Source organism: Hemicordylus capensis, chromosome 5 (genome assembly GCF_027244095.1).
Source record: "Hemicordylus capensis ecotype Gifberg chromosome 5, rHemCap1.1.pri, whole genome shotgun sequence".
NCBI classification, from domain to species: domain Eukaryota; kingdom Metazoa; phylum Chordata; class Lepidosauria; order Squamata; family Cordylidae; genus Hemicordylus; species Hemicordylus capensis.
In genome coordinates this window covers 149,746,965-149,768,924 of record NC_069661.1, presented here as the reverse complement: position 1 = coordinate 149,768,924, position 21,960 = coordinate 149,746,965, and the positions used below count along the sequence as shown (strand labels likewise).

The 21,960-nt window shown below is 45.2% G+C and overlaps 1 protein-coding gene across 7 annotated transcripts in view; it reads left to right on the top strand.

Moving 5' to 3' along the window:
* FBXL13 (F-box and leucine rich repeat protein 13) overlaps positions 1-21,960 on the top strand; it is a 176,894-nt gene that overhangs the window by 61,718 nt on the left and 93,216 nt on the right. For all 7 annotated transcript variants that reach the window (XM_053258482.1, XM_053258478.1, XM_053258477.1 and 4 more), the window contains one exon: positions 11,954-12,089. In XM_053258482.1, coding sequence (XP_053114457.1) covers positions 11,954-12,089 — 136 coding nt within the window. The remainder of the gene's footprint in view (positions 1-11,953; positions 12,090-21,960) is intronic.

The following is a 21,960-nucleotide window of genomic DNA, read 5'->3' as shown; positions in this document are numbered from 1 at the left end:
AATGTCTGGTCAACAGGCTGACCTTGTACAGAAAGCAGTGACTGTAGTACTGAGAAGGATGACTATCTTAATGAGGATGTCTAGTAACTAGAATGAAGCACCATGTGTTCCCTACTAGTCAGCTCTCCAGTAACCAAATACAGTAATCTACAGTAATCTCTTGCCCAAAGATCAGATGCTCACAATCTTGCAAATGTCTGACCAGCAGACCTTCCTTTAAACAAATAAAGAGGACCTGTGTGAAAAGGGCAAGGTACAAAAAAAGGCAAGGGCACAGTGTAAAATGAAGAAATACTGTATATATGATCTCAAACTAAAGGCATCCAGAGGTAAGCAGCAAAAAAATACAACAATGTAGACTGTTACAAACCCCCCAATGGCAAAAACGCACTCTCAGAGGAACAATGGTACAATAGTGCAAACACTGGTAATGTAAACAAACTAATATGAAGCTGCTGGTGCCAGTTTGCTGAAAGTCCACCCTCCAACATGGATGGGTAATCCCCTCTGCGTGGTCCTTGGAAAATCTGAAAACTTAGCACTGGAGTCTTAAAGCTTAAATGAAGACTTTAAAACTTTCTTATAGCTTGATTGAAGACTGGAAACTGAAGAACTTGAAGAACTTGACAGACTCCCTAGACGATAGTCTGTTTCACATGCATCTTCATCAGAAGTTCCTAATGTCTATACATCAATGAACATAAAATATACCATCAACAGTGCTAAGAACAACATGACAAATTAGTCTTCCTTTAAAGACATAGGACGCTGTGGCACAGATTAAGATGAAAACACATCTATATGAACATAACTGAGCAGACAGCATTGGGCTAGATATACCAGTGGTCTAACAATCCAAAGGAGCATCATATGGTGTTTATTTTGATGAATGAATGTTTTCAGTTCTATGTTTCAAAATTAACTTTTCAAGCCCTGTGGTTGTGTTTGGTAGAATACAGGAGGGGTTTGCCATTGCCTTCTCCCACTCAGAATGAGATGATGCATTTCAGCATCTTCTTATATTGCTGCTGTCCAATATAAGTCTTTCCCATAGTCTGGGAAACATACCAGCAGGGATTCGAACCGGCATCCTCTGGCTTTCTAGTTAAGTCATTTCCTGCTGCGCAAGAATTAGCAAGAATTTTATATTTGTAATTTTTAAAATATAATTAGGCTTCTCCAGAGATGTGAGTATTCTGAAAAATTTTGACCTGAAAAGTTTTCCAGAAAAATTTCCTATGCAGATTTTCACATTTGCATAATATTTGCATTTTTATCTGTTCTCCCCCCCCCGCAAAAAACAAAACAAACAAACAAAAAAACCCTGCAAATTTTCTTGATGCCTTAAATAAATTGTGATCTGATTTGGCATGTAATTTGACCTGTTTATACAGTTTAAAAATCACCTCAACCGTATTATTTCCCCCCTCACTGTATCTCAAAGTTTTGCAGGTAGCCAAGTAGAAATTTTAGGAATGGAAATTTTTTAATGTGGAAAATTCCAACCCTCATCTCTGGATTTCTCAGACAAAGGCTTTCAGCTGCTACTGAAAATGTCCCACATCTGATAACACTATGTTTTTGAAACTGGGATTGGTGGAGGTGGATAGAAACCCACAGAAGGTGACACCATAAAAACCCTGATTCTGTCAGTTATTTCCAAATGAGGAAAACAAAAAGAACCACACAAACTATGGCAAAACAAATCTAAGTTATATAGGAAGCTGCCTTATACCAAGTCTGACCATTGGTCCCTTCAACTAGTTCAGTATTATCTACACTGACCGGCAGCAGTTCTCCAGGATTTCAGACAGATATTTCCCAGCCCTACCCAGATCACTAGAGATTGAACCTGGGATATTCTGTGTATGCAAAGCAGATGCCCTTCCTTCCCCTATTTGATGAAGCAAAAATGGAAATTATGCAACATATTGCTCCAAACCAGAACCAACAATAAAACATTTAAATATAGCAGCAGCAGCAGGAAACCTAAGTCGGAAGGCTGTTAGACTGCTAGACAACAAGAGAAGGAAATGAAGATAGGAGATTGTACAGAAACAGAATGAATTGTTTTGGTCAGTCTTCCCTTTGGAAGATGGAGAGAAACCTCATATCTGAAACTACTGTTTTGAGGAAGGATATCTGGAAAATGGAGCCAATAGAGATTACTAGAGATTAGGTTCTAGAGCTGATTGCCATCATGCGGTTTGGGCAGCATATTACTGAGATTTCTTGAGGAACTCAGATGAGAATTTGATTTCCTAACAATATTTTCCAAACAAGAATATGCAACTTGTCACTAACGTTGGTCTATTTACTGGAGGATAGGAAGGAAAAAAACCATAATGCTCGGTTTTAGAAAGGGATCTAGAGCCACACAGCAAATTAAAGCTCAGTTAGTCTAATGTTTATTTTGCCCAAAGTTATGGAAAATACTATTAAAGGTAGAATTATTAAGCATATAGAACATCAAACCTTGCTGAAGAAGAACCAGCATGGTTTCTTCAAAGAGAAGTTCTACCTCACCAACGTTTTGAATTGTTTGCATTTCAGCAAACATTTGATTGCATGATCTAGTAGATATTGAGGCTGTTCACGCGAGCAGCCCTTCTGGGTTAGGGCTGCTCGTATGAAGCGCCCAGAGCACAGTCAATCCTGGTGCTGCCCTGCCGGGTAGCCCAGGGTTTTTACCCGAGCTTTTTCCTGGGTAGAAGGGTGCAAGTGTGCCCTTCCACCCCTGGTCATGTGTCTGCTCTGGCTGCAGGCAGCCTGAGCAAGCACAGAGCAAAATCCCTAGAGTGCCCGGCTGAGGGGGAATCCCTCAATGCACCACACTCCTCATATGGAGGCCGAGCTGCATTTTCTTGATCTCCAGGACGCCCACACTGCCAGGAGCAGGTCAGATTGTGTGGGCACGTGAGCCACATGGCCCATGAAGATCGTCTGTGGGGAACGCAGCAGCACTCTTGCCTCCCCCCCAGCCCTCCCCCCCCAGTTAAAACATTTGTGTGAATGACCTTATTATATAGTTTGATTTCCAAATAACTCTTGAATAAGTCCCTCACTAAAGGCTCCTGAGCAGACTTAGCGGTCCTAATATAATATGATAGGTCCTCTTATGTATAACTGTTTAATGATCATGAAGCATAACTGTTTAATGATCATGAAGCAGAGGGTAAGAGTAGGGTAAGTTTTTTCACTTCTCTCCCCTCCCTGCAAAAGCCCTGTCCACTTCCAGGGATATGTCCCTGAGCATTGCGCTACCCTCAGGGAGGAGAGAGAAGTGAAAAATGCTCCCTGATCCTCCTCCCTGTGTACTGACTGTTGAGTGACATTCCAAAGCAGCTAAATGATCTGGTTTGTGATCTGTTGAATCCATTAGAATGAGTTCCGCGCCTGCACGGAAGCCTCTTGGTGTCGAGTTCCACAGCTACTTTTCGGCGCCTGCTCCTTACCCCATGTGACCACGTGGCTATTTAAGGTGGGAGAAGGCGCAGGCACCTCAGTTACTTTGCGACTGCCATAGAAATTGGTTCACTCTGTTTCTGCGGTTCCTCATTCTGGTTCCTTGACCTATTCTTCATAAAGTTCTACTATTGGTATGCTCTGGCTATTTGACCTTGGACTGACTTCTGGATATAGCTTCTGCCTTGTGATTCTGTCTGCCACCTGATCGGACTGATATCTGGCTATCTGACCCTGGACTGTTTAACATTTCCATTTGCTCCGTTACGAATTTGTTTGATGACTGATTGGACTGCTACCTGGCTCTGACCTTGGACTGTCTAACGACCAGGTTTTTGTGAGTAACAGATTGCTTTGTGGGCTGTTGCCAGGGATATGGATACCCCGAAATGGTATCCATTACAAATGCTGTGAAAACTTTCAAATGTTGTGAAAAATGCAAAGCAAAATTGCCCTCACAAGATGCTCATATTTTATGTTTGCTCTGTCTGGGGGAGGCCCATGTCACGTCAACTTGTAAAATTTGCCAATCCTTTTCTAAACAAACCCAGAATAATCAAGAACCCAGTTTGAGGGCCGCAATTTATGCTGATGTTTTGGCTGTGCCTTCTTCCTCATAGAAGAAATCACCTCAGGCGCATGGCTCGGGGGGCCCTGGGTTCCGCCCAGTCTAAAACATTGGTGCCCTCCGTGAAGACCCCTACGTCCTCAAAAAGGCCGGGTGAGAAAATGGCGAATGCTGGAGAGCCCGCCAAAAAAACACAGAAGCTATTGACTTTCGTAAACCTGTCAGGCTAGTCAGATGGAACGTAAAACTGGCAGAGCTAGAGGTAGAATAGCAAAGTCTTATAGGAAGAAATTCTCCAAACCAGGTTCAGTCCGAGTCAAATTCAATCAATCCAACAGAGTACAAATCGCAGTCCATGGGCAAGGTCAACACAGTCCAGGGTCCAAACATGGTCAAGGCAATACACGAACACAGCCAATTAGCGCAGAGGAAATTGACGTTGCTATCAGCAGGGTAGCTGTGGTGCAGTCGTCTTAAATAGGCTGAACCCCGGTGCTGTTAATCAAGAGATCCTCAGTAAGCAGGTTTGCCCTTTGTTCTACTCATGCGGTTCCTTAACTCTTGCTGTCTCTTGGACCAATGCCTCTCCACAGCTGAGACGGGTCGCGCCTCCTCCACAAGAGCTGCCTCACCTGGCTCTAACTCATTTTCAATTCCCTGTGCATCAGACCCATTCTCCTTTGCAACTTCTGGTCCTTGCCCTCCCTCCTCTGCTGTAACCTCCATCCCCTCCTTCAGCTCCTCCTTGGAGTCTTCCAGCATGCCCATGACATCGACGTTGAGCTTGACTCCATCGCCAAAGTCTGCTCAAGATGGGATCTTGGTTTCTATATTGAAGCCCTCAGTGTCTACAGCTCCATCGGCATCGACAGAATCTCAGCAGCCTGGGCAATCGACGCCGAAGGCTCTGCCATGCTCAACATCAACGGAAGCCACTTCGAGTCACCCACTACACATCACAACAATATTGACATCAGCATCAACGGAAGCCTCAATATTGAGCGAACCTCCCCATGTCGCTGTGACTTCGACATCGAAGGTTGCAGGAGTACCGGCTAAGCTGATATCGATGCACTTGGTACCAACATTTCGGGATTTACAATAGGGATGTACACAGTCCGGAGCAGTCCGGACCGGCACCGAAGGGGGGCCTTCCTTTTAGGGTGGGGAGGGCTTGCTTACCCCTCCCACCTCTTTGCCCCCGCCAGAGGCCGTATTTAACAGAGTAACGGGGGCGCTGGAAACCAGCCGGCCCTCCCCCGCCCCGCCGCGAGCAGATTAGGGGAACTACCACTGCCGCCGCTGTCGCCCGCCCGCCAGCCCTCCCTCCCAGCTGCCCGCCCGAGTCCTCACCCGATGGCTGCTTTAAACAAAGAGAGGAGCTCGCGAACAGAGCTCCTCTCGCTTTGAAGTCCTGCAGGCGACTGAAGGAGGCAGGCTTTGCGCATGCACATGCGCGCGCCGCAAAGCACAGCGATCGCTGGAGGCCCGGTCTACCCAGCGGGAAAAGGCCGGGTAGACCGGGCCTCCGGCGATCGGCGTGCTTTGCGATGCGCGCACGCAAAGCCTGTCTCCTTCAGTCGCCTGCAGGACTTCAAAGCGAGAGGAGCTCTGTTCGCGAGCTCCTCTCTTTGTTTAAAGCAGCCATCGGGTGAGGACTCGGGAGGGTGGCTGGGAGGGAGGGCTGGCGGGCGAGCGACAGCGGCGGCAGTGGTAGTTCCCCAAATCTGCTCGCGGCGGGGCGGCGGGGGCGGCTGGTTTCCAGCGCCCCGTTACTCTGTTAAATACGGCCTCTGGCGGGGGCAAAGAGGCGGGAGGGATAAGCAAGCCCTCCCGCCCTTAAAGAAATACCCCCCACCCGGACCCGAACCAGCCCGGTCTGAACCGGTCCGGCAGTCCGGAGGCTTTTAGAATGGCCTCCGGACTGGTTCGGACTCACCCCTAATTTACAACTGGCGCCAACCCCAATTCGATCCCCTTCGACATCAGGGAGTGGGGTGCAGCCTTCAACCTTGAACACCCCGACAAATATTACTACTGTCACGCCTCGATTCCGAGCGCCCCTGATGTTCGCACTAGAAGAGGCTGATCTTTCTGATGCAGAGGCAACACCTTTGGACCCGGGAGCGGCACAGTCTCTGCTTACAATGCTAGACTCTGCAGCTAACACTCCCTCTACTTTACAAGGACTTCCTTGTTCAGAAGAGGATGCTCCACCTGCCAACCCTCAACAGTTGCTAACAGCTACTCAACTTACCACCACTGCGCCGTGGCACATGTACGGCTTTAGTTACACAGTATACCCATCAAAAGAGACTGCATTACTGGGTACTACTTCTTAGGGTATGGTCTATGACTACGATGAGGATCGAGCTTGGCAACAGACCACGTGTGCTTCAGATCACCTGCGCACTCCTACTCCATCCTCTCTCTACGAGGGATGCCCCTCCTGCTCCTAAGAAGGTGTGCTCTACCGACGCCTTGACTCAAACCTTGCTTTCTACATCTACGAGATCTACACAGACTGTACCGAAACAGGTCTCCTCTGCAGTGGCCCCAACTTTGACTGCTCTCCCATGTATAGAGTCGCCAGGCGGAGGTCCTTTGCACCACTCTTCTTCTGAGATTGCGTTTGATGACAGCCACTATGGCTCTTCCAACTTTGAATCAGATGCTGAAACTATAGAAGCTGACCCATCACTGGACATGGCCACACCTGCCCACGTCTTGCCAACGGAGGAATTGAAGGCTTATCACTCTAATGTGAAACAGATGGCTTCTGCCTTGGGACTTGATTTATCTTCTCAAGTCAAAACCATCGATGACCCAGTCTACAATTTTATGGCTCGGTCTCAGTCAGCCCAACCGGCTGCGTCTGCTTCCCATCATCTCGAACACTGCTCAGTGTGCTTGGCAAGTTCCTCACATGTCCACACCAATGTCGAAGAGATTGGAGGGCCTTTACAGGGTGCAGGAGCAAGATAATACATATTTGTTCAAACATCCTATCCCAAACTCTGGTCATTGATTGTGCTACCACTTCGAGATCAGGGAGGTGTCACACCACTCCTGCGGATAAAGAGGGCAGGAAATTGGATGTTTTGGGGGGAAACCTATACTCCACCTCTTGTCTCTCTGTCAAAGTGGCTAATTATTCCACCTGCATGGCTAAGTACAGCTATTGCATCTGGGAGAATTTAGAGAAGAATCTTGATACATTGTCTTCTGAGGAACTCAAGGTTCGCTTCTGAAAGACTCTGCAGAAAGCGGGGACCTCACATGTCAACAGTTGAGCACCGCAAAACGCTTGGCGGAGTCATAATCTCGGTCTATTACCACGGCCATTACCCAGCATCATGATGCTTGGCTATGATCCGCTGCCCTTCAACAGAACATGAAGGGCAAGATAGAAGGCCTTCTGTTTGATGGTAAGGGCCTTTTCTCGGAAGAGACAGACGCAACAATGGAAAAGATGAAGTCGAAATTCACAGCCAAAACATTTACTTCTTCATCAGCCTCGATGTCCTATCCTTCAAAGCAGCAGACTTACTACCATCCCCGTCCCTCCTATAGACCAGCGGGACTACCATAAGAGTTACCAACCCTTCAATAAGTGGGCTGCACAACAGAAGGTTAAATATGCTGCTACACAGCACAACAAGCAGTGGTTTTGAGGTGTGGAACAGCCCATCGCACCCTCCATCTCTGTTGCACCATCAACTTCATTCTCCCTCCCAGGACATCAGGGAGGTTGAGGTTCCGGCCTACAACATCTACCAGCTGGCCCCACTAGCCATCAACACCATCACATTGGCAAGTCATGCGCAAGGATGGTGCCACATAACATCGGACTGGTGGGTCTTGAAGACTGTCACTTCAGGCTACGCGATAGAATTCAAGACTCACCCTCTTTTCAGGAGCCTTCACTTCACGAAAGCAACACCTGCCTTACTTCAGGAAGTGTGGGAACTCCTGCACAAGAAAGCAATAGTCTCGGTGTGATGGGCACAGCAACGGGAGGGGTTTTACGCCCGTTATTTCCAAATCCTGAAGAAGGATGGCGGGATATGACCTATCATAGACCCAAGACATCTCAACAAGTTCATCCAGGTGAAGAGGTATCTAATGGCAACCTTACAAGACATCCTATCACTTCTACATCTGGAGCGGTGGCTTGTGACATTAGATTTAAAGGATGCCTATTTTCATATAGGGATCCAGGCATCCTGCCAAAAGTAAATGAGGTTCACAACAAGGACCTCAATTTATCAATATTAGGTCCTTCCATTCGGAATCTGCACTGCCTCGCGTGTATTTACCAAATGCATGGCAGTAGTAGTGGCCCACTTAAGAACAAGGGTCCTGAAACTGCATCTCTACCTGAACGATTGGCTGCTAACATCAAAAGACACCCCCCCAAAAAAGTTACTTTTGCAGATACAGTACATGTTGCACCTTCTTCAGGACTTTGGAATACAGGTCAACTGGAAAAAGTCTCACCTGACTCCAGTATCTTCCATATCTTACATTGAGGCGGTACTGGATGCTGGTGTAGGAAGAGCTTTCTTACCAGAGGAATGCTACCAAGCCATCGAGCTAATGGTTCGGCAGTTGAGGAATGAGGAAGCTTCAACTATAGTTCCTGTCTTCATTTCGTCTAAACAGAGACAGTCCTACCAAACAGCTGCTCGTGCCTCTACCAATCCTATGATCGTTGTCCTGGTGGACGCAGAGGCTCAACCTTCTCAGGGGAATACCCTTTCAGGCACAGGTTCTGTCAGTGTGAAACACGACGGACGCTTCACTCCAAGGTTGAAGCAGACATTGCAATGCCACAGTAATGCAAGGTCTCTGGACCCACGCTCAACATCATTTTCATATACATTTCCTGGAGCTGTTGGCAGTTTTCCAAGCCATGAAGGCCTTCCTCCCAATGCTGAGAGGGAGGGTAGTACAACTACAGTTGGACAACACTACTGCCATAGCCTACCTCAACAGGCAGGGTGGGACAGTCTCCAGGTCTCTGTGTGCCCTGAGCATTCAGATCTGGCATTGGTGCATCAAGAACAGTATTACTCCTGTGCATCAAGAACAGTATTACATCCACATCAAAGGCACAGACAATGCACTGGCAGATGGCCTCAGCTGCTCGTTCTCGACAGAAACCTGGCACGAGTAGGAACTGAACAACATTTACCTGCACAGGATCTTCGATCTCTGAGGTCCCCTGGAGATCGACTTATTTGCCACAGCTCAGAACACAAAAAGAGAGCTGTTCTGCTCAAGAGCAGGCCATGATCCTTGGTCGTTGGGGGATGCTTTCCAGATGGACTGGTCAAGTCATTGGACTTACATGTTCCTCCCGTTGCCTCTTGTGAGCAGAGTTGTGGCACAAATCCTAGTGGGCCATGTGAAGTGCATCCTGATCACACCTTGGTGTGCCCTGCCAAGCATGGTTTCCACATTTACTCAAACTAGCTTTGAACATCTTTCAGAGGCTTCCAAACTGTCCAGATCTCCTGATTCAGGAAAACAGGCATATTCTACATTATTATTATTATTATTACTAGCCAACCCCGCACAGAGCATGTGAGTGCTCTATGGGGCTGGCAGTTACCTCTCCCCCCACTTTTCTGCCCCAGTCTCCGCTTCCTAACCACGGCTGGCCCATGCCGGGCCCAGCCGCCTCTCCTCCCCACCACCACTTCTTCCCCCTCCACTCTCTTTCCTCCCTCTTGGGCCTTGCCTCCGCGGCTGGGCCTGCCGCTGCCGCTTGCCTCCGCGGCTGGGCCTGCCACTGCCACTTGCCTCCGCTGCTGGGCCTGCCACCTCTGGCCTCCGCAGCCTGCACATCTGGCCTCCTGCCCCTGCCGTGGCAACCAATCATCCTGGGTGCACCTCAGCCAATCAGGCGCCACTGCCACCCAGCCAATCAGCTGGGTGCTGGGACACACATTCCAGGGCACACCCAGGAGAATAAATATAATGGATTATTTATTGAATTTATATACCGCCTAGTATAAAAATCTCTAAGCTGTGTACAGAATTACATCTGGAAGTGCTCACCCTGCAGCTAACAGTGTAGAAGATTGATTGCTAAGAAGGATCATCCTGAATCAACGCAAACCATCTACAAGAATAAACTACACCAGCAAGTGGAAGAGATTTGTTGTCTACACTTCATGGCATGATTTCCATCCTAAGGAGGCCTCCGTCCATGAGATCCTACTTTATCTGAGCTCCCTGAAAGTGGCAAAGCTCTCGAATGTGTCAATTAGAGTCCACCTAGCGGCACTATCATCTAGACATCCTGGCTAGGATGGCAAGATAGTGTTCTCCTGTCACTCATGCAAAAGTTTTTTAAAAGGCCTCACTAACCTCTATTCTCCTGTCTGTAGACTGCTCGAGCAGTGGAGTATCTCGCTGGTCCTCTCCGCCCTTGCTGAGCCACCCTTTGAACCCATGCATTCTGTTACGTTGAAGCTGACATCCTTAAAAACTGTCTTCTTGGTGGCTATCACAGGGTGAGTGAACTTACGGCTCTCCGAATGGATGTCCCTTATGCCCGTTTCTACCTGGACAAGGTTCTCCTGTGGCCGGACATAACTTTTTAACCTAAAATCGTGACTGATTTCCACATCAATCAGGACATTGTACTGCCCACCTTCTTTAAATCACCGACCACACCTTTAGAAAAGGCTCTACATTCCTTGGATGTTCTCAGGGCACTTCTCTATTACCTTTCTAAGACTAAGCCTTTCAGATCATCAAGGAGGCTATTCGTGTCATATAAGGGGGTGTGTGACCAAGGGCCAGGCATTATCTAGACCAAGACTATCACACTGACTTGTGGAAACCATCCGTCTGACTTCTCTACAGAAGGTTCAGCCACCGAAGACCATCAAGGCACATTCCACAAGGGCTTATGGCTCTTTGGCAGCTCATCTGTCCGGCATATCTTTTCAAGACATTTGTAAGGCCTCTACTTGGTCTTCTGAGCAACTTTTTGTGAAACACCACGCTATTGACTTGCGTTCTGCAGCAGAGGCGAATTTTGGGAGAGGTGTCCTCACAAAGGTGTTGCAATGACTCTAATGCTCCCTTCTCCTTTAGGAGCTAACTAAACATGCATTCTAATTGATTCAGTGGATCACGAACCAGATAAACAGGTTGCTCACCTGTAACTTATGATATAGTAGTGATCTGTTGATATCCATTAGACCCTCCCAAACCTCCCCTCCGCAGTAGTGCTTACCTCGCTATAGTAGAACTTACCTGCTTACTCAAATTCTTGACTGCTTTGGCAGTCTCCAAGGAACAGAGGTACCTGCGCTCCTCCCGCCCGCAGGCACCCAAAAGGACCTATGGAACTCTACACCGAGAGGCTTCCATTCAGGTGCAGAGCCCATTCTAATGGATATCAGTGGATCACTACCAGATCATCAGTTACAGGTGAGCAATCTGTTTTTCTAGCTCCCTGTAAACCTATGGAGAATATGGGCCAATATATTCTGTGGTTCTTGCTATTTTCTGCCACCATTAAAATTATCAGGTTAGTAAACTATTTAGTATATAAGAAAAGTACTGAAAGACTTATGCTCAATTTAAAGTCAGGAAAGTGTGGTTGATTCCTAACAATGAACTTTTGTGAGCATATGAAGTACATAATTTTTGTTTTTACATCAGAAAATATCTTTTCTTTGGATATATATATATTAGCACTTTGCTTTATGAATACCTGACCTCTAATGTAGCATTTCAATTTCTGTTCATTTAATTCTCTTGAATAATTCATCTGCCAGAAGGGAAGCATTGATTTATGTCTGCAATATGAGATTGCTGGATTTAACCAGTCTCTAACATAGAATATATAAAAACAGTTTTTGTCATTTTTATAGGAATATATATTTTCTCTTGTAGATTAATTTTTCTGCAGTAAAAGATAAGGTGAGAGACAATGACGCAGGGAATATTTTGTTGAAGTGGCACACTATAGTGGTACACTTGAATCTTCGTGGTTGTGCTACTCTTCAGTGGTATACATTTAAAAATATTGGTAAGTATTTTAAGTTATTCTATATCCATTGTCTTGTGCTTTTCTTCTTGCTGTTTCTGGGTCCACTCTTTTGAAGTATATAGAAAAAATGTACAATCAATTTATGTTGCTAAGTCAAATACTTTAATCTTAGTCTTCAATTGAAACAGTTTTTGAAATCAAGTTTCCCACCCTTCAGCAGTGTCTGGAATAGGTGGAGGATGGAGCAAGGGTAACTGGAGGACAGCACTGCTGATGGCCTTTGAGCATAACTAACCATGCTGCAACCTAAGGATTTTCTAAACTGCTCCCCTTGATATTGTTGCGTTTTGTAGTTTAACTTTGTGTATATATAGATATATATATTTTATAGATTTGTACTATTTTTAATATTGAAATTTAATATTTTTATTGTTTTAAAGATACTGTAAACTGCCTTGGGATTTGTAAATGAAAGGAGTTATAAATATATGACAATAGATAAATAAAATAAATAAATGACTAACTTAGTGCTGATTGAACTGGTGATGGAGCAATCAGGTTGTACCAGAGTGGAGGTTTATCTCGGTCTACACTTGGTGTATAGATAAGGGCCCAATACAGGCCATGGCAGTTTGCATTTCACCTTTCCATCTATGCATCAGGCACTCTTTCCTAATTTGGGGTTGGTTAGTTCTTTTGAAATGAACTTGGGTTGGCTGCCAGTTGATGGGACTGGGAAGGAAGTTTACCAGGCTTCTTGATTTGTAAACAGGAATTTGGATTTTGCCTTCCTCATAGAAATAATGTGTTGTATGGTCAGAGTGCTAGACTAGAACCACAGAGATGCAGTTCAAATCCCTGAGCCGCCATTAATCTTATTGGGTGCCTTTGGGCCAGTCACTTATCTTTCAGCCTAACCTAACTCGCAGGTTTGTTGTGAGAATAAAAAAACAATCTTGTATATTGACCTGAGCTCCTTGAAGGAAGAGCCGAATATAAACAAAAAGAAAAACGTCTTCTGATATATTGGGTTGTTCACAGATATTTATTTTCAGGTTTTCACTATCACAAATAGAGTAAGCAGGGCTGAGCACCCTACACAGTCCCATTGAGGCTCTCCCAGGGGGCCTCAGGTGTTTGTGTGCTGGAGAATTGGTTCAAAGGCCAGTCCACTGCAGGTACTGGTGGCCATCTGTGTTTCCAGGTTATTGATGGTGGACAGTGTGAACAATTCATGCCTTCTGCTTCCTCCTAGATCCAGAGTGGGCTCAAAGTATTATGGCACCTGGAGCAAAATGCTGCCTTGCCCCTTTCACCTGGTGTGGCCCAGCCCCCTTTGAAAATCAACCCGTGGAAGTGCATGGGGAAGGATACTATCAGCCCCCTAGATGGGTTTATGCCCCTCAATAGAGAATACAGTTAATTTTGTTGTGGACCAACATCTGATACTGGGACTGCAAGCATGGAGTACTGATCAAGAGATAAAAGGCCTTACTAAAAGCATCGGGGTTGCATAGGTAGAAGAGGTAGTACATTGTGTAGTAAGCATACAATGCCATGAGACCCATCAAGTAGTATTGTTTCACAAAGTTGCCTGAGTTACCTTCAGTGGAGCAGATGGCTTTCCTACAAACCAAAAAAGACCTAAAATGAGTTCAACCAAATAAGCACATAGACCAAAAAAAGAACTTACCACGATTTAGTGGTCTGATGCATGGGTTTTAAAGGCTTCTGGTATTAGGAGTGTAAAACGTCTCTGAACACCAGAAAGTAAAAAATTAATATAAAGTATTTAATATAGGACACTCTATGGATGTGAAAGCTGGACTTTGAAGAAGCAAGATAGAAAAAGTCCATAATGCTGGGAAAAGGTGAAGGAAAGAGAAGAAGAAGAAGACCAGCAGCAAGGTGGATGGACTCGATTACGACAGCAATGAATGCCCCACTGAGAGACCTTAAAGGCCAAGTTGAAGACATATCATCCTGGAGAGAATCTATGTGGTCGCTAAGAGTCTACACCAACTTGATGGCACTTAATCAAATCAATATAGGATATCAATTAAAACATCAGTATAAAAGGTCTATAAAAGATAATGTATATCCATTAAAAAAACAAAGATTCAGAAGAAATACTGATTAAGTGAACATTTGAAATCAACTTCACTACTAAAGTCTTCAAAGTTAGTACCCCAAGAATACTATGACTTTCAATTCAGTCCTCCATAGGATGTCCTTCTAAGTTTCTGAATATCCAATATGGATGGGTGAAAAGTCCAATCAACCCTGAATGATGTAAAAGTCCAAATGTCAAATTCTATGTTATGTTGGAGTCAACTGTAGATCACACAAGAGAAGTATCCTTCTGTATCTGATATAGCCATACACGTTTCAGCCTCTACAGGGCCTTCTTCAGTAGCTTAACTACTATGGAAGAATAATTGTGGTTCTCAATATGGTGTCTGTTGTACAAAACCAGGTATCTTATCCCTAATTAATATGGTTTCCAAAATCTCTACGAGGAATGATAATGATAAATAATCTAAATGAAGAATGTATACATAAAATATTCCATTGATACATATAGAAAAAGTCTTCTGATAATGTACATAAATCACCACTACCAGCCCTTAGCACAACGTTATAGAATTTGACACATCGGTACCCACTTCTTCTTTGTCTACAACAGGGGTGGTGAACCTTGGCCCTCCAGCTGTTTTTGAACTACAACTCCCACCATCCCCAGCCACGGTGGGAGTTGTAGTTCAAAAACAGCTGGAGGGCCAAGGTTCCCCACCCCCGGTCTACAATCTCATAGTATAATGCACCTAATACTAAAGGGAATATCCATCAAACTATCCATGCATACTATAATAGTACTTTTAAAGAAACCAAGATATATCCATATGCTAGTTGTCTATGTTTATGTAAATACATCATATATCCCTGTAAGAAATTTTCCAAAGAAAGCATATACTTACTGTAGCCAAGGGTTACTCTTCCAAATTCAGCCCTCTACTATGAGATCTGCACTCTTCTCGAGAAGGGAGCTGTTGAACCTAAACTCCATATAGATGGGGTTTACTCATTGTACTATACGATTCCAAAGAAGAACGGAGACTTCCACTCTATAAAGAATATTTGAAATGTACATGCCTTCATCACTTACAAGTGATTCCGCATGCTGACAATCTAAAAAATTGTCCACTTTCTTGAACATGGCATGTGGTTCACTTCCATAGATCTCAAAGACATTTATTAAGACATCACCATCCACCCACAGCACAGAAAATGTATACATTTTAAAATAGTCTCCCTAAAGCTTCGGTTCCAGGCCATACCTTTTGGCTTGTCCCTCGGCCCTGAGGGTATTCACCAAATGCATGGTGGTTCATCTTCATGAGAAAGGAATACAAATCTTGTACTTAGACGATTGTCTGCTAGCCACTCAGTCTGTGACTGCCCTGAAGAGTCATTTGTGCACCACTATTGGGCTCCTACAATGACTAGAATATAAATTACACCTGAAGATAAACTACGGGAAGTCTCAGCTGCTACCCATGCACAATACTGGATTCCGCATAGGTTTACCATCCTATGGTGCGCATCCAGCAGTCCCTGTGTTTAGCATGGACCTCTTACCCTGCGGCGAAGCAGGTGTAGTGCATGTTAGGTCTGATAGCCTCCACCACAGCTGTTCTCCCATTTGCTTGCTTACTGTTGAGGGTTCTGCAGTGATGGTTTATAGATGCTTTTGATCCGCAAAGAGAGGCTCAGCACAAACAGCTTTATTTGTCTTGTGTGGTTCGCCACTCTATTCAGTGGTTGACCTTTATGAGGCACCTGATTATGTGTGCCTCTTTTGGCACACCGGAACCTCAGGCAAATATTACCACAGACGCTTCAGAATCTGTCTGGAGAGTTAATTATGTGCATCTCCAGCTGAATGGTTAGTGGACCTTGGCAGTAGCCCTCCAGCATATCAGTTACCTAGAGTTCCTGGCTATAAACAAAAGACTAAAATGCCTTCTACCAAATGTTGCAGGTTTGCACGTACAGATTTTGACGGACAATATGTCGGCCAAAGCTTATATCAACTGCCAGGGCAAAACAGACTCTTGCTCCCTGCTCCATCTGTTCCTCCAAATCTGGAACTGGGCCATCCGTCATCACATTTGCCTGTCAGCCATCCATATTTGTGGTTGAAAGAATGCCCTGGCAGACCACTTGAGCAGTCTGGAGTACGTTTTCCATGAATGGCTTTGTGTAGCGATGCTGCACTCCATATTCAACAAGTGGGGCCACCCTCAAATCAATCTCTTGGCCAGCCCGTAGAATCGCCAATGCCGCTCATGAGTGGGATTCAGGCACGAGTCCCTGGGAGATGCTTTTGCTCTGGACTGGAGCGTGTATTTTGCTTTTCTTCCCACTGATTCCATTTCTTCCTTGTGTCCTAAAAAAGATAGAATGGGACAGGGCTTATTGCATCTTGATAGCCCTGTAGTGGCCATGACACCACTGGTTTCCCTGTCTGCTCCAGCTGTCCTGTGCAGCATACCTTCAGCTGCCCTACCTTCGGCTGCCTTACCAGCTCTTCTATCACAACAGAAAGGCACGATGCTCCACCCAGATGCCAGGACTCTGTGCCTGACAGCGTGGAAGATTTGCCCACCCCTCTCTCCTGTCTTCAGAACTAGTGGTGGTCGTGTCAGCCGCCAAGAAGCCCTCTACTTCTTCCTCATACACCTCAAAGTGGAGGGGATTTAGCTTGTATGCAGCAGACTGTCATATGGGGGAACTCCACTGGGCCCCTTTCCACTGATTTTGTCTTACCTGCTTAGTCTAAAATCCTCTGTTTTGTGCATGTCCTCTATTAGAGTTCATTTGGCTGCTATTGTGGCACATTGGTGAAGCCCTAACTCCAGCCCTGTGTTCAGTATACCCAATGTAAAATATTTTCTGAAGGGCCTGGCTCATCTGTACCCCAATGCACCTTCCCTTCCACCTCCCTGGGATTTGCCTTTGGTTTTGAAGAATCTGATTGGACTGTTTGAATCCATAGCAACCTGTGATCTCCGCTTCTTAATGCTCAAGACAGTATTCTTGGAGGTGATAACCTCAGCATGTAGGGGAAGGAGAGCTAAGAGCGCTGAGGTGTGATCCTCAATTCCTCTTCTTCCAGCCAGACAAAGTTGTGCTCAGAACTGATGTCTCTTTTCTACCGAAAGTAATTCCTAATTTCCATAGATCCCAGTTGATTAACTTACCAGTTTTCTTTCTAAATCTATCTTCTGCTAATAAATGACTGTGGTATACTCTTGATGTATGTGGGGCTTGACTTTCTGTGTTACGAGGACCTCGCCCTTCAGGACTGTGAAAGCCCTTTTTATGACCTATTGTCATGGCTCAGACTTCTGACTCAGAAGAGTCAGAGCAGGAGGATTTGCCTGCTAGTGAGGGCTCAGACGCACAGCAACAGGATTTGGCAGGGAGACCAGACTCTGGAGCAGAGGATTCGCAACAGCTGCCAGACATGATTTCTGATGAGGAGGAACCTGGGATTTCACTTGTCTTGAGAAGGCGTCTCAAGAGGCAAGCTCAGTGGCAGTCGCGCAGGAGATCACAAGAGACGAAGCCGAAGTGCTGACTCAGGGAAGCCTGATTGGTTGCTGGTTCTCTTGAGCCATATATATTTAGCAATCTCTCACTTGCTCAGATGCTGTTTGCAACTTTCGCTGATAGCAGACAATGTGCTATTTAAATTCCAGACTTTTCCGAGTTCCAGTTTGCCTTGTTTATGCTTTCCTGCTTTGTTCCGTTCATTCCTTGTTCTGATGGCTTTGGCTCATTTCATTCCTTGCTTTGTGTTTTCTTTTCACTTATTACTCAGTTATTGTTAGAGTGGGGTACCTAGTTCAGTTCAGGGGACTTAATTTGTTTACTATTTTCTTTGTGAGCCTTCTCTTTTCCTTCTTGCAGTTTCGCTGCTGCTTTCTGTTATCTCACAGGGGGAGTGCTGAAGGGGGTTGTAAATCCTGTTGGGTTAGCCGAGCTAACAGATTTATGACACCTATGTACAGCTCCACCAGGTCCGCTAGGCCACTTCCCAATAAATTTCCAGTTAGATTGTGGGCACCATAAAATTGGGTTCTAACTGGCTGGCTGTGACCCTCCATCCAATGTTCGAGCACATTCCACCAGAGCTCAAACCACCTCTTCAGCCTTTGATAGAGGTTTTCCTCTAGGTGTTATATGCCAAGCCACCATATGGGCCACTCCAGACTCTTTTGTTCATCGTTATGCCTTGGATGTCAGTGAGAAGCCATGTCACTTTTGGACAAACAGTGCTGCCATCCATTTCAACTGTTGTTCCAACTCTCTCCTACTAGGCTTCCAGCTCTGCTACTCACTTCCAGTGATGAAGAAGCTTGCGATGCGCCCATCAGTGTGATGGACAGAGACCACCCAGAAGAACATTGGGTTGCTTACCGGTAACTGTAGTTCTTCTGGTGGTGGTCTCTCCAGCCACACTCCCTCCCATCCACCCTACTTCAGAGCTCTTTGTGGCAGATGCTGAGGAGGAAAGGATGAGCTGAGGAGGAAAGGATGAGTCATATGGTACCCTAGCAGGAGAGGGGGTGGAGCTATAGTCAGTACATATGGGGAGAAAAGACAGCTTGGAAGGTTACCAGCCTGGCCTTCACATGGACACAAAGCCCATCAGTGTGACTGGACAGATGACCACCAGAAGAACTACAGCTACAGGTAAGCAAATCAATGATGCACTATCTTAGAGACATTACAGAGGGCAGGCAGAGCAGCAGTACTTCTTGGCCAGTGGGCCAGGAGATCATTTCTTCTCAAGAGATGAGCTTAAGATCAGGGGTGTAACTATAATAGGGCAAGGGGAGACAGTTGTCTGGGGACCCACTGCCTTGGGGGGCCCCCAGAGGCAAGTCACATGACTGACTCCCCCAGCTGCTCACCCGCCCGGGCTTCCTGCAGTTGTATTCATTCTCCGAAACTGATGTGGATGTTAAGACCTGAGCTGAGCTTCAGTGAGGGGTGGGTGGGTCCCATTTTAAAATCTTGTCTCTGGGCCCACTCCAACCTTGCTATGCCCCTGCTTAAGAACATAAGAACAGCCCTGCTGGATCAAGCCCAAGGCCCATCTAGTCCATCACCCTGTTTCACACAGTGGCCCACCAGATGCCATTGGAAGCCTGTTACAGGCAGGAGTTGAGGGCATGCCCTCTCTCCTGTTGTTACTCTCCTGCGACTGGTACTCAGAGGCATCCTGCCTTTGAGGCTGGAGGTGGCCTATAGCTCTCCAACTAGTAGCCGTTGATAGACCTCTCCTCCATGAAGTTATCCAAACCCCACTTAAAGCCATCCAGGTTGTTGGCTGTCACCACATCTTGTGGCAAAGAATTCAACAAGTTGATTATGCATTGTGTGAAAGCTTTCATGACAGCTTGTCTCCTGAAAGGGAGTTTTCCCCCAGCTCATTAGCAGAAGAAACAGTGGAGTTTGAAAGTAGCAGAGGAGCCTACCTCTCAGACCATCTCCATGCCTTGCAGACATTGTCTGGGGCCACCTCAGCAGCAATGTTTCTGTAGTCAGGAAAAGAGCTGCCTCATAGAAGAGCTCCCATGAGAACTTGTTTCATCACAATCCATAATGACATCACATTAGGAATGTGTTTGGACTGCAGTCTGAGCTCCGGTCCGGTGAACTAGTTATGTCCAGTTTGGCCACAGTGCAGTGAACTGTCCGACCAGTCTGGCGGTTCAAGGCGGTGCCTGGCTTTAAAAGTAAAGACACACATCCTTACCAGCGTGCCCACTGCTCCAGGCAGCTTCCTGCTGTGGTGGCACCCTCCCCCCCAGCAGTCTGTATGTGGCGGCAGCATGGCTACGACACTCATCTCACACATGAGGCCAAAGGAGGGCATGAGTGTTTAATGCCAACAACTGATTATATCAAGGGTATCCACATCTATCCACAGTTGCCAGGTCTTTGAAATGCTGTCAAAGGCCTGAGGGTCTTCATTTTGTGTACTACCCTCTTACTGTACTTTCTGCCTCTCTCCATGTTTCTCCTCGTTGTTAGTTGTACAGCAGTATAGCTCTCCATTCTCTAAATTATTGTAGCCAAGAATGAAAGAACCTTCTGTAGCACAATTCCTGTGCATGTTTATTGGGAAGCAAGTCCCATTCTGTTCAAAGGGGCTTACTCCTTAGCAAGTGTGCCCAGGATGCAGCCTAAATAGAACCATTTCTTTGTACTGCATATATAGGGACACTGGAAACAGCAAAGGGGGAGTGGTGGAATAAAGAAAAGAAAAAACGGTTTTTGCAATTTAAAAGTGGAGGAAAAGTTCTTGCAAAGTATCGCCTGATTTATGAATGAAGTCTGTCAGTGAATTATATACTACGTATATGTTCCCCCACCTCTGGTTATTCTCTTTCCTCCCATTATTTTTCTTCTTTTTTACTGTTAGGTATACAGTTCTTCATTCCACTTATATATTTGGTCTTCTGTTTCCTCTGTCTTGATCCTTCTTCTTTTCAGAAATAACCTTGTAGAAAGTTTCCCCTTATTGCAAACCTTTGTTCTAGCTTCAGCAGAAACTAGCTTTCTCCACCCACAGTCTTCTCGTTTTGGGTCACTGGAAGTGTTACAGTACATTCAAGCTCTTGGGAACTTTCAGACTACTCAGTGTTTCTCATACGTTCTTGGAAAAGCAAATAAAATAATTCAAGTTCTATGTCTTTTTTATTCTTGATCTGTTCCTAAAGGCACACATGTTAAAATGATGGTTCTATAATGTTAAAATAACATAGTAATGATAACAATAATATTGGAATTCGTTATACTTTTAAATTTATTTGCAGAGGTGCTAAATATATGTCTCAAATGAAAAACATGATTAGGCAGCTATCTGAAATATTTAAAAAATATCTGTATGTGTATGCAATGTATTTTTGCTCCCCATTTAGCAGATAATTGGCCAATATGAGTAAAATATCTCTTGGAATAAATCTTATATCTTAGTTTTGAAAAACCTTTTTCTCTCTTAAATTTCTGATTCCACAAATTTAATCTTGAGATTTTTAGCTTTGGGTACACAGGTCCCTACTTTCACGTGCATAAGAAATTTTTTGCTGAGCCTACAAAGACAACCACATGGCTCTGTGGTCACCAGGAGTTGACACTGACATGACAGCACACTTTACCTTTACCTTCTCTTTAATGAATAATTTATCCATAAATGGCCAGAAAGGTGATTTTACTGCTAGCTGGTTTCCCCCTCAAAAAACTACTTCTACTTGAGCAACTTCTCATGCTAATTCACAGTTCCTGGACCATTGTCTTCTTTAGTCTGCTAGGAAGGAGAATTATTTACTTATTTAACCATGATGAAGAGATTATTTACCTATTTGGCTGAAATATATTTTTACTTTTTAGCACTGACTACCTGTTTTAGTTTCCTATTCCACATTGTTCCCAGACAGACTCCTGTCTCCCATCTTGGAAACTGGCTTCAGACAGAAACAAGACTGGGCAAGCACTTAGTGCCAAGAGTGGGGTGGGCCACTACAGCTGAGTCATGCAATTCTGAACTGATGTAAAACTATCTAAAGAAAAGATGACACACCCACCATGCATTCTTAATGAAGCCAGAGTTCTGAAGCTGAACAAAGCAGAGCTCTGGTAACAGGACAATCTCACTCTGGAATTCAATCAAGGCAAAGCTCCAACACAGCTATGTAGGTTTGCCACAATAAAGCCCTTTTGTCCAGCACTCTATCTGAATAACTACTCTACCCACATACCTTCTGCAAGACTGGTACCAGAAGATTCCCTATTGTCTCTTGTGCCCTGAGACTTTCCTATCTTAGTAAATCTT